Source organism: Synchiropus splendidus, chromosome 1, assembly GCF_027744825.2.
Source record: "Synchiropus splendidus isolate RoL2022-P1 chromosome 1, RoL_Sspl_1.0, whole genome shotgun sequence".
Taxonomy (NCBI): domain Eukaryota; kingdom Metazoa; phylum Chordata; class Actinopteri; order Syngnathiformes; family Callionymidae; genus Synchiropus; species Synchiropus splendidus.
The window spans coordinates 42293403-42306482 of record NC_071334.1 but is presented as its reverse complement, the minus strand read 5'-3'; the positions used below and the strand labels follow the sequence as shown (position 1 = coordinate 42306482).

The window sequence follows — 13080 nt, the reverse complement described above, 5'->3', positions numbered from 1 at the left end:
ACTGCGTAGACTGAATCCAACTCTTTGTTTTTCAACTGAGAAGCTGCTGCAGCTTGACAAATGTCCTCGATTGTAAAAAGGTTATTATGGCCTGTACAGGTTCCCACATGGGCAATAATTCAACACAAACAATTCATCCTCTTTCCCCTGAGACAAACAACCTCAGGCTGCTCTCCGGCGTTTTGCCTCAGAAATGCCTTTTCCATGCTCAAGATGATCGTTCGGGACACGAGAAACTGAGAACAGGTCCGTAAGAAGGAGATAGCGGGTGTCAAATTCATTTTTATTACATGAAAAAATGATGTTGAAATTAATTGTTTCCTTTATCTGTCAATCCAATGACGATACGATGGATTATTATTAATTAGTTTAAATTATACTTTCAACTTTCTATTTCATTAAACTGATGACGATGGCAAACTACGTTATGTTTACATGTTTTTATCAACTCTAAAAACATAAAAACAAAAACCTAATTTCACATTGAAAAAAAATATATAGGCGGAAAAACAGAATATAGTCATTGAAAACAAGAATGTTGGCAGAAAAAAAAGAGCATTGGCTGTAAAATTAAATCTAGAAATCTATTCTTATTTTTAATTTTTGTACATTCTGGTTTTCTACCTCAATACAAAAATATTTCAGCCAATATTCCATTTTTCAATTTTCCTATATTCTTTTTGTCAGCCAATTTTTTTTCAATGCCAATGTAAGCTGGCCCCATTCTAGCCCCATATACATGCACACACGAAAAACACATATTAAACGTGGCGAATTTTGTACTCTGCTGGTTGAGCTTCTTGTGACGTCGGTCTCAGTGGACGGAGAGGAAATCATCATTCAGTGAACGAAACAACTTGTGGACTCAAGGATGATTTATTGACATTGCAGTACAGTAGAGATGGAGTGGAATGTATTATGGTGACGACACAAAATAGCAGCATTAACAACTTTAAACCGTACGTAAAATCGTAATGAATTTAAGTGGATTACCGTCACAGAATACATGTACATGTTTGAGCATTAAAAGAAATTGGTATAAATAAAACTTAAAATATCACCATTGTCTTGTTGCTCTGATGGTTAGTGGTCACGATACAGACGTACGTCCAATCATTTACGCAACATCATCCTGCCAACCGTGACCCCGAGTGAACAAATGGCAAACGAAAAACAAAGAAAATGGTGGAGGAGTGGCTGGTTAAAAATGCTCCCGCTGTGCTGCAAGATAATACCCTTAGATAATAAGACCCTTTTATTTTTATTGAATATATTGATTATGGGATTGTAAAAATTGTTTTGACAGTCACTCTGTAAGTAAAAATCAAAACACTGGCGTTTGACGTCCTCCAATCATTCCTCTACTCATCGTTGTCACTTTCCTCAGCGAGTGAAAATGTGATAAACAAGGAAAAAATTGCGGTTTGCCTGCCAACCAGCCAGAAATCATCCGCGGGAATAACTGATTATGGAGTAAAGGTCACCTTCTAATCTAAAATATGACGCCAAAAGCTGGATGGAAGCATTCCATCTTTAATGTTCTGATCTATGCTGGAGTGTCACTTTTCTACTCAGCTAAATCGCTCAAATCAAAGAGATGCCCTTTCAGAGAGATGCATCCTTGTCTTTCCTCTAAAATTTATCTCAGTACTTTCATAGATGGATCCATTTCCTTGCTCTGAGATCAGCCTGCAACTGCAAAGATCACTCCTAACTCTTGATGTAGACTAAGGCCACTGTGCACTCATACTTCTGAAGGACACAATGCAGAGGACAAAGGTGGTGGCCTGCAGCACCATTATGAAAAATGTCATGAAATGAAAAATATCACTCTGCTTGATGGCAAATATGGGTTTAACTGGATCTCATAGCCTTTGATCCAATTAAATGAGGCCCATTTTCACACAATGACATTAAAACACACATAAGTGCGGCAGCTGAAACTCTCCATTAGACATATTACACCAGAAATAATGCAATTTTGCTGGAGTGACTTTGAAACTGACACTTGTAAGAGTTGATCAAACTAGAGTGCTACATCTACTTTTTGATAGAGGAGGAAATTCAAGGCAGGACAGTGGAGCAGCAGTTAGAGCTGCAGCCTGACAGCAAGAAGGTCAGCGGTTGGAAGTAAGCTTCAGGGAGCCCTAAGTATGAATGTTCTCAACTCACACACACAACATGTGTCTGCAATCTGTACCCGGAACCATCTCTTGTCTTATAGAGTTGAAATAGGCTCTTCCCCCCTCGACCTGCTTGTTCATTCTGAGTTGTAAGAGTCGTAAGGACACTAGAAAACAAATAGAAAGAAAAAGACACACATTTCAAAGATACAGAGGCCAATATTTCACATTCCTGATTCCCTTCGTAGGTCTGTTGGGGAGAGGCAGGACGTGGTTGGTGTCATCTGTTCTGGTGAATGACAAAAGTAGGGGACCCAGGAGCAACCTTGAGGAACGCCATGAGTGACTTTTTCTTTCTCCTGAACATCACTGCTGCATATGATCAGTCTTCTCTTTATTGAAATGATTCCGGCAAGCACACAGTTGCTTGTCTTTGGTTCCCAAAGTCAGAAACTGTGCATCTTCATTTAGGTTTGTTGCAAACACAACTAAGAACGAGCAAAATCACAGATGAACCACTCATGTTTTTCCTGAAACTTTGAAGGTAACTTTAGTCAAAAAGGACACACACTTGCATGGCAATGAGCCGAAAACTGATGGATGCCTGTACCAGGATATGAATGAGCCGTTGGATTTATGAACATGAACCGTTACCGCGAAGCTAGTTTGGGTCAGGGAATCAAAATTCATATTCTGCTTCCTTCCCCAGTGCAGCGGAAGATAGATGAGCTCTGTATTTGGAGCATTTCAGGTTTCTCAACAGCAGAAGGCATTTATTGGGATGGATGTGGAAACTTTTTAATGGCATTTTTAATCACCTTTTCATTTCTCACAGTCGTCATAAAAGCACCTCATACGTAACAGAGACAAAGTGATGAAGCATTTTTAGAATTGTATCTGTGGAACAATTACATTACTAGGCAAACAGGAAAATCAAAACTCCTGCCCACTGCCGCTGGGAGTTTTGGGAGGACGTCCATTCTCCCTTCAGAGTGACTGACTGGTGGTGGCTGGCTCTCTTCTACAAGCTCATAGCACATAGCATACTTACTGCCACTTTTTGTTAGCGGCTCAGTTGATGTTACTCCAGCTCTCATTAAGTAACTCTAACACCTTTCTATTGCTGTGAAAACAACATGGAGGAAAGGTTTTATAGCCTAGAAGGGATAAGCACAGCAACTGGTCAACTGGTTTATTTCTAACTCATTTAGTATAACATTTCCCTGATACCACTAACACATACGATGAGAAAACTGTGTGGAAGATGTCAGCATCTTGGGAAATACATATATAAATAAAAAGAATGACAGAACAAAAAACAAATGAAACCTAACCTACTATATTAAGTATTGAATTTAAATGAAAACATTCAAGGATAATTTGGGGCTCAGTCCCTTAACACAGTAACACCAATTGTGCTGGATTCATATTTTTATATTTTAATAATCTGTGTGCAAAGAATAAAGGAGTAAAAAAGTAATAATTAACAAATAATTTTAAAAAAATACAGAAATAATTATTTCCTCACATTGCTCATTTATATATGTATCAATGTGGATATAATGCGTGACATGATTTGCTCAAGTAAATCTATCTTGTATTCAGAATTTTAGATATTATTTCTTCATATTTATTACCTCTGTTTGAACACCAAGTCTTGGTCAGTCCTTCTGATTTTTGGTGCAATTAGTTTTGGATTTGTTTTTTCAAATTCTTGTACGCTTGTGAGGTAGATGAGGTATCATGAAACAGTGGTGCAGGGTTGATGAAACATTGTAGTAATAAGGCCAAAGTATTAAGTATTAAAGTATTAAACCCAAGTATTCTATGATTTAAATGAAGATATTTAATCTTTCCTCTTCGCAAACCCCTTCCCTGCAAAACTCACGGTCATGTTTGTGACCTCTTACCCCTCCAGGATTACTCTTTGGGATAAAATAATTTCACATATGAGACTAGTTTTTGGCTCTGACCTGAGACTACCCCTGAGATAATTAATGTCTCTAATAAAATTCAAGGAAGTAAAACTTTGCTTTAGTTAATAGTGATGCTGGAATTACTCCACACAGACTGGAGGAGATTAATCAAATTCTGCTTGAAGTATGACATTTCATAGTTCATGCGCTCCTCTGGTGTGCTATCCACCAGCAGCACTGTTTTTGTGGATTCAGTCGAAATGTCAAGGTTAAGAAATGCACCAAACAATGCATCTACATCTTTTGTCGAGACTACAATACAGTTGTGTCACCAGAGAGTCGTGATGCGTAGATGAGGTTTCATGAAACAGTGTCCTGATTTTCAGAGGCCACCAGATGGCGCTGTCTGCTGCAAAATGTTTGTACTTGAACAAGTAATTCAGTGAGACCTGACATTATTTCTCAACCAAGAGCGCCATCCAGTGGCCTCTGAAAATAAGTATGCGATACTGTTTCATGATACCTCATCTAGCCATCACTACCAGAGAGTTTGATCTGATTTCTGTTCATGAAGACGTTATTTAACCAGTCAGAAAACATTCTAATGAAGTGAAATTATTATATTTCTTGGTTAGTGATGGGTGGGTTTCATGACACAGTTTTGATGGATTTATGGCGTTTCATGAAATGGTGTTCTGATTTTCAAAGGTCACCAGGTGCCAGTGTCCGCTATGGACCGACTAAATTAATGAAACTTCACACCGTTTCTAAACCAACAGCGGCATGTAGTGGCCCCTGAAAATGAGGACAGTGTTTCATGATACCTCAACAACACATCACTATTGTTAAGGGTTTTTGGGCATGTATATTTATCAAATCTTTGAGAAGCTAATGTTTTTTCTGGGAAGTGATGTTTGTTATTGTGCTGCTTGGTTACTCACTGAATACTCTCAGATGTATGAGGAAAGCTAGAAGATGCTGCTGGCTGTGTCATAGTCTTTGCTGTTGTTTGAGATGCTTGGTAAAGACTTCAGGTACTCCATGTGGCGCCTGGCGTCCTCCTGGTTGTGTTTGATGTAGTAAATGATGTAGGCGGTGACCATGGAGAACCAGCAGAACATGGCTACAAACATGGCGACGTCGGTGGTCTTCTGGTGGAAGTTGCAAAAGTTGATCCCAGAGTCCAGCACCTGGATGACCGGCTGCCCCACGTACTCCTCCTGCACTGCTGTGTAGCAGCTAACCTGGTTGACCGTCTCCGGGTCAAGCCGCAGCTCCCGCAGAACCTCCTGTAGCGAGCACTCGCAGTGCCATGGGTTGTTGGACAAGCGGACCTTTGCGTTGAGTTTAGTGAACGTGTCCTTGGGGAGGCTGCTGAGGTGGTTGTTGGACAAATCCAAAATCCTTAAACCGTCAGCGATTCCATCAAAGGCACCAACCTCTAAGCTCTCAATGTCGTTATGAGATAAGTGCAGCTCCCTGAGGCGGCGGAGGTCCGCAAAGCCCTCTTTAGGGAGGTGTTTGATCCGATTCGATGAGAGCAGGAGAACAACTGTGTCCTCTGGCAAGTTGGATGGGATTGTCTCAAGATTCCTGCCGGTGCACTGCACCACCAGGCCGCTGCGGTCGGAGCAGTGACAGCTCTTGGGGCAAGCGTTCGCCCCCATAATCATGAAAACTAACCAGTAAGTTCGCACTGAGCCAAAAGAACTTGGAGATTTATTGGACAACTTGCACTTTGGGTCGGCCTCCATTAGTCCTGCCGGTAATGGCTAAAGTTTCATTATCCAGGCTTTTTTCAAGACACTGCCACACATCATCAGTCATCGTTTGACTCCACTGACCTGATCCAACATTAACGGAGAAGAGTCCAAAGGTTGGGATGCAAGACAGATGTGGTGTCTGTCAGCTGTGCTGTCGATGTTATCCATGTGAAGAGAGAGAAGGATGACTGAAGAGTTGGCTCACAGCGGCGCAGCGTCTCAGCGACGAACCTGAGGGAGGAAAACTAAATGTTTATTTTGCTCCCTGTCAGGTGGAGATGAATGGGTTAGATTTAATTTCACATTGTTTAATGGCTTCATCGTAAATGCATTTCCAAAAAAAAAAAAAATTAGAAAATAAAAAGAAAAAAATGCCCCTTATTTTTTATAATTCAAATCCTAATTTGTGCCATCTGAATTTGAACAATCTGAACTTGCATTTCACTGTTTAATGAATGAATGATTATTTCAATCATTTCAATGTCATTCCTTTATTACATTGTATGTGTTACCGAGTTATAGTGTTATATAACTCGTATAATTATAGTATAATATAGTATAATTATACTATAGTATAATTGTTACTATCATATCACATGGCTTCTTTATTATTACATTGCATACAGTTCAGTCAATATTCCTTCGTACATCATACACAGATTGAAATTCACAAGTTATAATATCATGAATTATTCAGAAGGTAAATGAGATCGTTTGTATTCGATCATAGGAGAAAACTGAATTATAATTGTGAATGAAATAAAGCAAAGTAGCCACTATTCTTCTATACTTCTATGTCTTTATCCACAAGATAGTTTTGTATTTCAACTGTAGGCAGTTTACCAATAATATAACATATTGAGGACTTCAGTATTTCTAAAAGGTGAAGACAAGCTCAAGAAACATTCAGCTCACATGTACATTTATGTTTTCAAAATGCGGCTGTGGAAGAAATTGCTAACACTTGTCTTGCTGAAGTCAATTTTCCTTATCACCCTGCAATCCCCAACTGCTTTCTCCTGGGAGGCGAAGGTAGTAAAGTTCATGATTATCATAACAATAGAGCTTTTCAGCTCCCCTCAGTGGACAGTTGTCGTGCCGGGAAGATGACAAACCATAAGGTGCGAGCTCATCACCATGCTTCATGTGAACTTTGGAGCTGATTTCTAATGTTTTTCATGACGTGTCTTCAGTAAAAGTCTTAGAGAGCAGCATGAGGCAGCGGTGATAAGCAGAAAGCAGCTTTCATATCTTGATGCTGAGAGAAAAACTTTCTGCCTCGGAACGATTTAATTTCCGATAGCGCTTTTGAATACTTGTAGGAAGCACAGTTTTTAGGGGGGCTTTTTTTTTTTTTAGGAAAAAAACCTCTACAGTCAGTTGAATTCCAATGTACAAGGAAGATGAAGAGTTTTTTTCTATCATTATTAATAAAATGATTTTAGAACAGAAAGGGTGCTGGGAAAGTCAGTGGATAATTATACACATGCCAAAAATAAGTTTCAGTCATCAGTTTTTGTTTTTTGTAGCTGTGCTGTTGTCATCCGCAAAGTGTTAATATGAGAAACATAAAAGGCAGCACATACCTCAAGTCAGGCTGGTTCTGCTCACTGAAGTCTCAAGTGACATTCAATAGCTGAAGAAATCATCTTCCCCTGCTGTTGACAGGGGAATGCAGCTCGTCCAAATCCAACACTTCCATCAGGCTCCTTCCATCGGTGTAGCTTTGCAGCAGGAGCAGCCGCATGTGTCAGCGTGTGCGTGTGCGTGTGTGTGGGCGCGCACACGGTGGCACAGCAGAGGCGTCACAAGGGTTCCCTGGCTGTGCAGCACAAGTCAGACTCCGACATCACTTCGTCTCTTTTGAAACTCTCATCTCCCTGTCAATAACTATTTTCCCAAGGTATAGATTTTTACTTTTCAACGTTAATACGCATTAACTTTTTTTTAATAGATCACTATTTGCATAGGCGTCAGTTTCGAGAAGGGGGAGGGGGTTCATTTTCTCCCGACCCCGATTATCACTTTTTGACGTCAAGTTTCTTCCTTATTCCTCTCATTTTGTGCAAGAGTCGCGCGTGATCGGTCGGAGAGGAGGCGTCTCTGAAGCGCACGCGGGGACTGCGGGTGCACCGAGAGAGAAACAGCAGGAGAGTGACGGGAGCGATCCAGCGCTAGTGCGGAGACCGCGCGTCCCACATTGGCCATGTGTACTGAGACAAAAAAAAATACAGTGCTATGTTTGAAAGAAATAGATATGTTACTTCCTTTAGCCTGGCTCAGTCACACAGTGCAAGCAGTTTGAACTACGGTGGCCTGCAGTGGACTACAAGTCTCACTTAAGCGGAATTCATGAGAAAAGTTCAATATCTATAGAAGTTTAAAAAGAAAAATATGTATCCGAAGCCTGTGTCGCTAATACTCTTATTCCAAATTATATAACCCCTCAACCCCTCACACACACACACACACACACACACACACACACACACACACACACACACACACACACACACACACACACACACACACACACACACACACACACACACACACACACACACATACACACACACATACACACACTTTTAAAAGCAGCTGACGCTCTCCAATGTTTGGGTTTCAACTATTGCACAATAAAATGAGATGTGACACGGTGGACAGGAACTTAGAATGAGATACATTTGTGGTGACTATAAACGTGACCTACAGAACACGAGAGTCTACCCAAATGCGTCATGAGTTCAGTTCTTTCTTTTCTTCTTTTGTGCGACTGAATCATCATGAAACATACCCATATATGCCACCCTATGGTAGCCTAGCGACACGTGGACTGGACCACTCCGTCAGCTGTCACCCTGCCACACACGCTCAGAGAGGACCCGGGTTCAGTCTAAATCAGAATCACACCCACAACCCTCTGCATTCTCAATGCTGTTAGGTACCACTCTGGAGATCATCAGGGATGCCTCCAGGCCCAATATTCATCAATGACCTTCTGTTGCCTTTTTTCTCCTCTCACAGCATCAATGACCTATTGTGTGTCTCTCTGTCATTTTTCATAAACATCAGTCCCCACTGTCCTCCTGATTCTGTCACAGCCACGCTGATGAAACACCTCTTGGGTATAGCTCCTGCTGGATCGCTCAGTAAAAACCCACCTGACTGCTGCGGTGAGGAGCATCTGTTGATTAAATGGCAGCCGAGAGCAGCCCTGTCAATTTGGCTGAAAGATTCATCGATTATATTGACCAATGGAGCGTTGTGGAGTCTTCCCACCTCATTCTATGGTGCCCAAAAATCACAAGACGTGATGACAAAAACAACACCAAAACTGCCACAGTGAAAGATTTGTGTAGCAGTTTCTGGTGATACTTGGACACCATTCCTCCCACATCTTCTGTCATCTTTTTGGCCCTAGTCCCGCCTAGTAAACCATCTTAAACGCATTCAAAGACCTTCCCAAGATCCCAATGACATGGAACGGAGCCAAATCTCTGGAGCTCATTCTCTGACTGCCAGGACGCTTCATTTGACTGTATAGATCAACTTCAACATTGAGAAGAATATGTATAAGTTTTGGTCTGATGACATTGTGGTGTCTCTTTGGAGCAGCACAGCACTGCCCCTCCTGCTGCAGAGACAAGCTGACATTGACTTTTATGACGCTGTTCAAAATTAATCGAACTCCTGGTGTTGTCGCACCGTGATGTAACCCCATCGGACACTGCTCTCTGTCCTCACCATCATTTGAATTATCACATTGAGAAGGTTGTGTGTATGGTCCATACCGGAGTATGCGATGGATGTGGGCCAACCACCACTCTTTTAGTGAAGGCTGCAGAGAGCAGACGGAGCGTTTTTATGCTGGGACTTGATGAAAAGTCTTAGAGGAACAATTTAATGTCCTGTGTAACAGTTAAAAATATCCACTGAGCGATTGTCATATTGAACTGACGTAAATCAATTCAAAGGTTTGAGCTACCGAACGTTTAGGTCACAATCTCCACTGAATAAGTCTTTCAAGTGACATTCTAAGAATGCCACATCATCAAGCAGTGCTGCTGTGTTTCACTTCGCGGGTGGCCTCTGGGTCTGACTCTTTTTTTAGGCTAGTTCGTGGCACAAACCTACTTCATAAATGACAGTGACTGTTACATGTTACAGATTTGTTTTTTGTTTTTTTTAATTAACAGGAAGTAAAGCTGTTACCTCTCCAGAGATTATTTCTATCATGCAAAATTATTTATTTTTTTAAGATCGAAAAGCAACTTATTAGGGATTATTATTATAGGGGATCTTTCTAAATGATTCAGGCTCTGGTTCTGATTCTGCTGTACCTCCCCCTAATTGGGATTCAATGACATTTGAATGGATGAAATGGAGAATTAGTGTTGTGAGCAGATTGCTGAACACAAAGTGCTGCCTCAAATGCAACATCTCAGTCAACTTCCTTGACACTTTCCTGGCTCTCATCCAAAACAAAACTCACAATCTGTCCTTTGCAGCAGAAAACAAATTGCTTTCCACGAAACCTGTTTCTGTCTGTTCTGTTGCTCTGCTGCACACAGTAAAAGACAGAGTCAAGGATCTTCTCAGCTGTGGATTTAATCCTGAAACGAAATCTTTTGCAGTGTGAGTGCCCTGAAATAAAATCCTGTATAAAACCCCGGGGGGTATTTATTGTATTGTGGTCTTTGTAACATAGTAGGAGGCTGTTGAATCAAAATGTAGTGTGAATGGAGGCTACTGTTTGCTTTTCCATCTTTAATCAAAGCAGAATCTTGAAAAGAAGACATCTATGAGAACATAATGCCTTATAGAGAAGAATAGACCTGAAATGAATGAGTCACACCTTAAGGTGCGGGAAAGGAAAAGGAATTCATGCCACAGATATGTTGTTTGCTCATGGGGATGTTCATAGAGGTCAAGAGTCGCACTGTGCCTTTGTGGATCTACAGAAAACAACAGAAAGGATGACTCCACATGATATTGTGACTTGAAGAGGCAGGCAAGTTGGAACCAATGAAGATGATTGTCAGGAGTGATCTGTGACAGAGAAGTGGGAGCAAGAGTGAAATTGAAGCCTGATAGCACAGGAGTGGAATCTGCCATGATATGTGGGTTAGAAACAGTAGCTCTGGCACAAATCAACAGAGTACAAAGTTAAAGACTCTCAGGTTTTCATTGGGAGTGACGAGGAAGGACAAGATTAGGAGTGAGTACTTTCATTTCCAGACTGTGAGCTGCTTCTTTTTCACATGCTCTGAACACTGTCAAAGCAATGAAATTACCACAACATGACATGACTTTCCAAGCCACTTCTCCGGGGGTTCCTGCAGCTCTGCCTCCACAGCTGGTCTCAGCTGCCGCAGGAAAGTACCAGGAAAACACACAGAGCACTTTGACGAAAAATAAATGCCTGTAATTTCAATTGAACAATTATTCTGTCTTGATGCTGGACTTGATTTTAAAAATAGGTTCAGAAGTGATGGAGCAGTGTAGCTTATGTATACACAAAATCTATTTCCTTCTTAGATTTCGTGGGTGCAGGTCACGTTCAGGTGCGCTCTCTAGTTTGTAAATTATGGTGTGTCAGAGAGACAGCTCAAGTTTGGGAGGCCAGACTCAGGTGGTTTGGATTACGGAGGAAGGTCACGGTGTTAGAGTGAAGGAGGTTAACCCCTGATGTAAAATGAATATGTGAATGAGAAGGTTCATGTTGGGTCATTAAGCAGATCCTTTTTTATTAGAACTCACATGTATAACTTGTATAAGCACATATTTTGGTTAAAACTGGCAACATTTGTTCATAAGAGCCATGCTGTAGAAGATACGACTATTGGCCACAGGGGGGAGCACCAGCCTTCCTGTCAACGTGAGTGAAGAAAGTAGCCAAAAATGCATAGACAAGACAAAGACTGGTTAACTTCGAGACACGTGTGTACGTTTACAACTGAGGTGGTTTGTGAGCTTTTTGGATTGCACAAGGCTGTTTGCATGTGCAACAAGCTATTAACCTGGCTACATGAGCTAGTGATGTGAGGCTCAGTGTTGTCGCTTGACTTGTTATTCTTGCTGGATTGAAATTTTTAACTCTATCAAATTAAAAACTCGAACTGAATTTGCAATTTCTTACCAGTTGATTTGGTTAAGAGCACGTATAGCAAAGACTATGTTTGAGTTAGCTGACCCTTTGCTGGGTTTACCTAAAAATATGTCTTGTTTTGTGTGTTTTGTGAATTTCCAAAGCTGTTGTCAGCTTCAGATTAATTTCACAATATGTTGGTCTACTGTACAGAACTAAACTTTAATCCAAGAGGACAAAAATACACTCCAGCACTTCAGACCCAGAAAGTTAGAAAATGAAAGCATTTGTTTCAGCACTGCCCTGATGGATCCTGACATCACTCTATCAGCTACCCAGACAAGAGAGAGCTCATATATAAGCGTCAGGTGAGTTTGAACGTTTGAAGTATTTAATGATGTCAAAACTTTAAAGGTTGTTTATGTTGTCCCTCCATGTCTACCGCAACACACGTGAACAGGAGGAGTGGATATCATTGTAGTCACAAAGTTATGTAGGGTGAAATCACTCAAAAGGTTATTAGATTTCAGTCAGCCAAGCTTTGCTTTGATCGCTGCTTTACATGCGCGGTGCATTCTTTCCATGAACTCCGCGAGGTCACTGGAAAGGGATTTCCTGCAGTCTGATGGGAGCACCTAAAGATGCTGAGCACAATTTTGATTGGGTTCAGGTCAGGTGGCTGTGGAGGCCAGGTCATCTGGCACAGCACTGCATCACTCTCTGGCTTGGTGGCAGAGCCCCAGAGGTGTGTTTGTGTCACTTTGATAGCCCAGCTGGTTCAGTGTGCCTTCGGTTTTGGATTAATCCCCAACAGTGTCAGCAGCGATGCACCTCTACACCATCACACCTCCTCACGGTGCATATGGAGACCATCTGTTCAGCTTTTCTGCATTGCTTAAAGACATGAAACCAAATAACTAGTCCTTTTTCAGCGGATCATTAATACAGCCATTTAAAATAGTAACAGCTGATATGTTCCACGGGGTTGGGATGTAGAAATAGCCTGGAGAGAGACGGATCTGGTGGTCAGCCATGTTGACGTCCACCCCTTAAAGTGTTTGGGTGACGGCGCGCTGCAGTACATTTCAATCATAGGAATTTGGACATTTATGAATAGATTCAGAAACCTTCACTTCTGAATCGTATGTATTCAGTATTCGTCTGCAAATGTGAGCGTTTGTGTCGTACAT

At 41.2% G+C, this 13080-nt stretch overlaps 1 protein-coding gene across 1 annotated transcript; it reads right to left on the bottom strand.

The window, feature by feature from the left end:
• Positions 1-4638: 4638 nt before the first annotated feature.
• Positions 4639-7513, bottom strand: LOC128759452 (leucine-rich repeat-containing protein 3-like). Its single transcript, XM_053866407.1, has 2 exons — positions 7389-7513; positions 4639-6033 (listed from the first exon to the last, which is right to left on the bottom strand). The coding sequence occupies exon 2, from the start codon at positions 5791-5793 to the stop codon at positions 5008-5010; it is 786 nt and encodes a 261-aa protein (XP_053722382.1). The 5' UTR covers positions 5794-6033; positions 7389-7513; the 3' UTR covers positions 4639-5007.
• Between the last annotated feature and the right edge of the window lie 5567 nt (positions 7514-13080).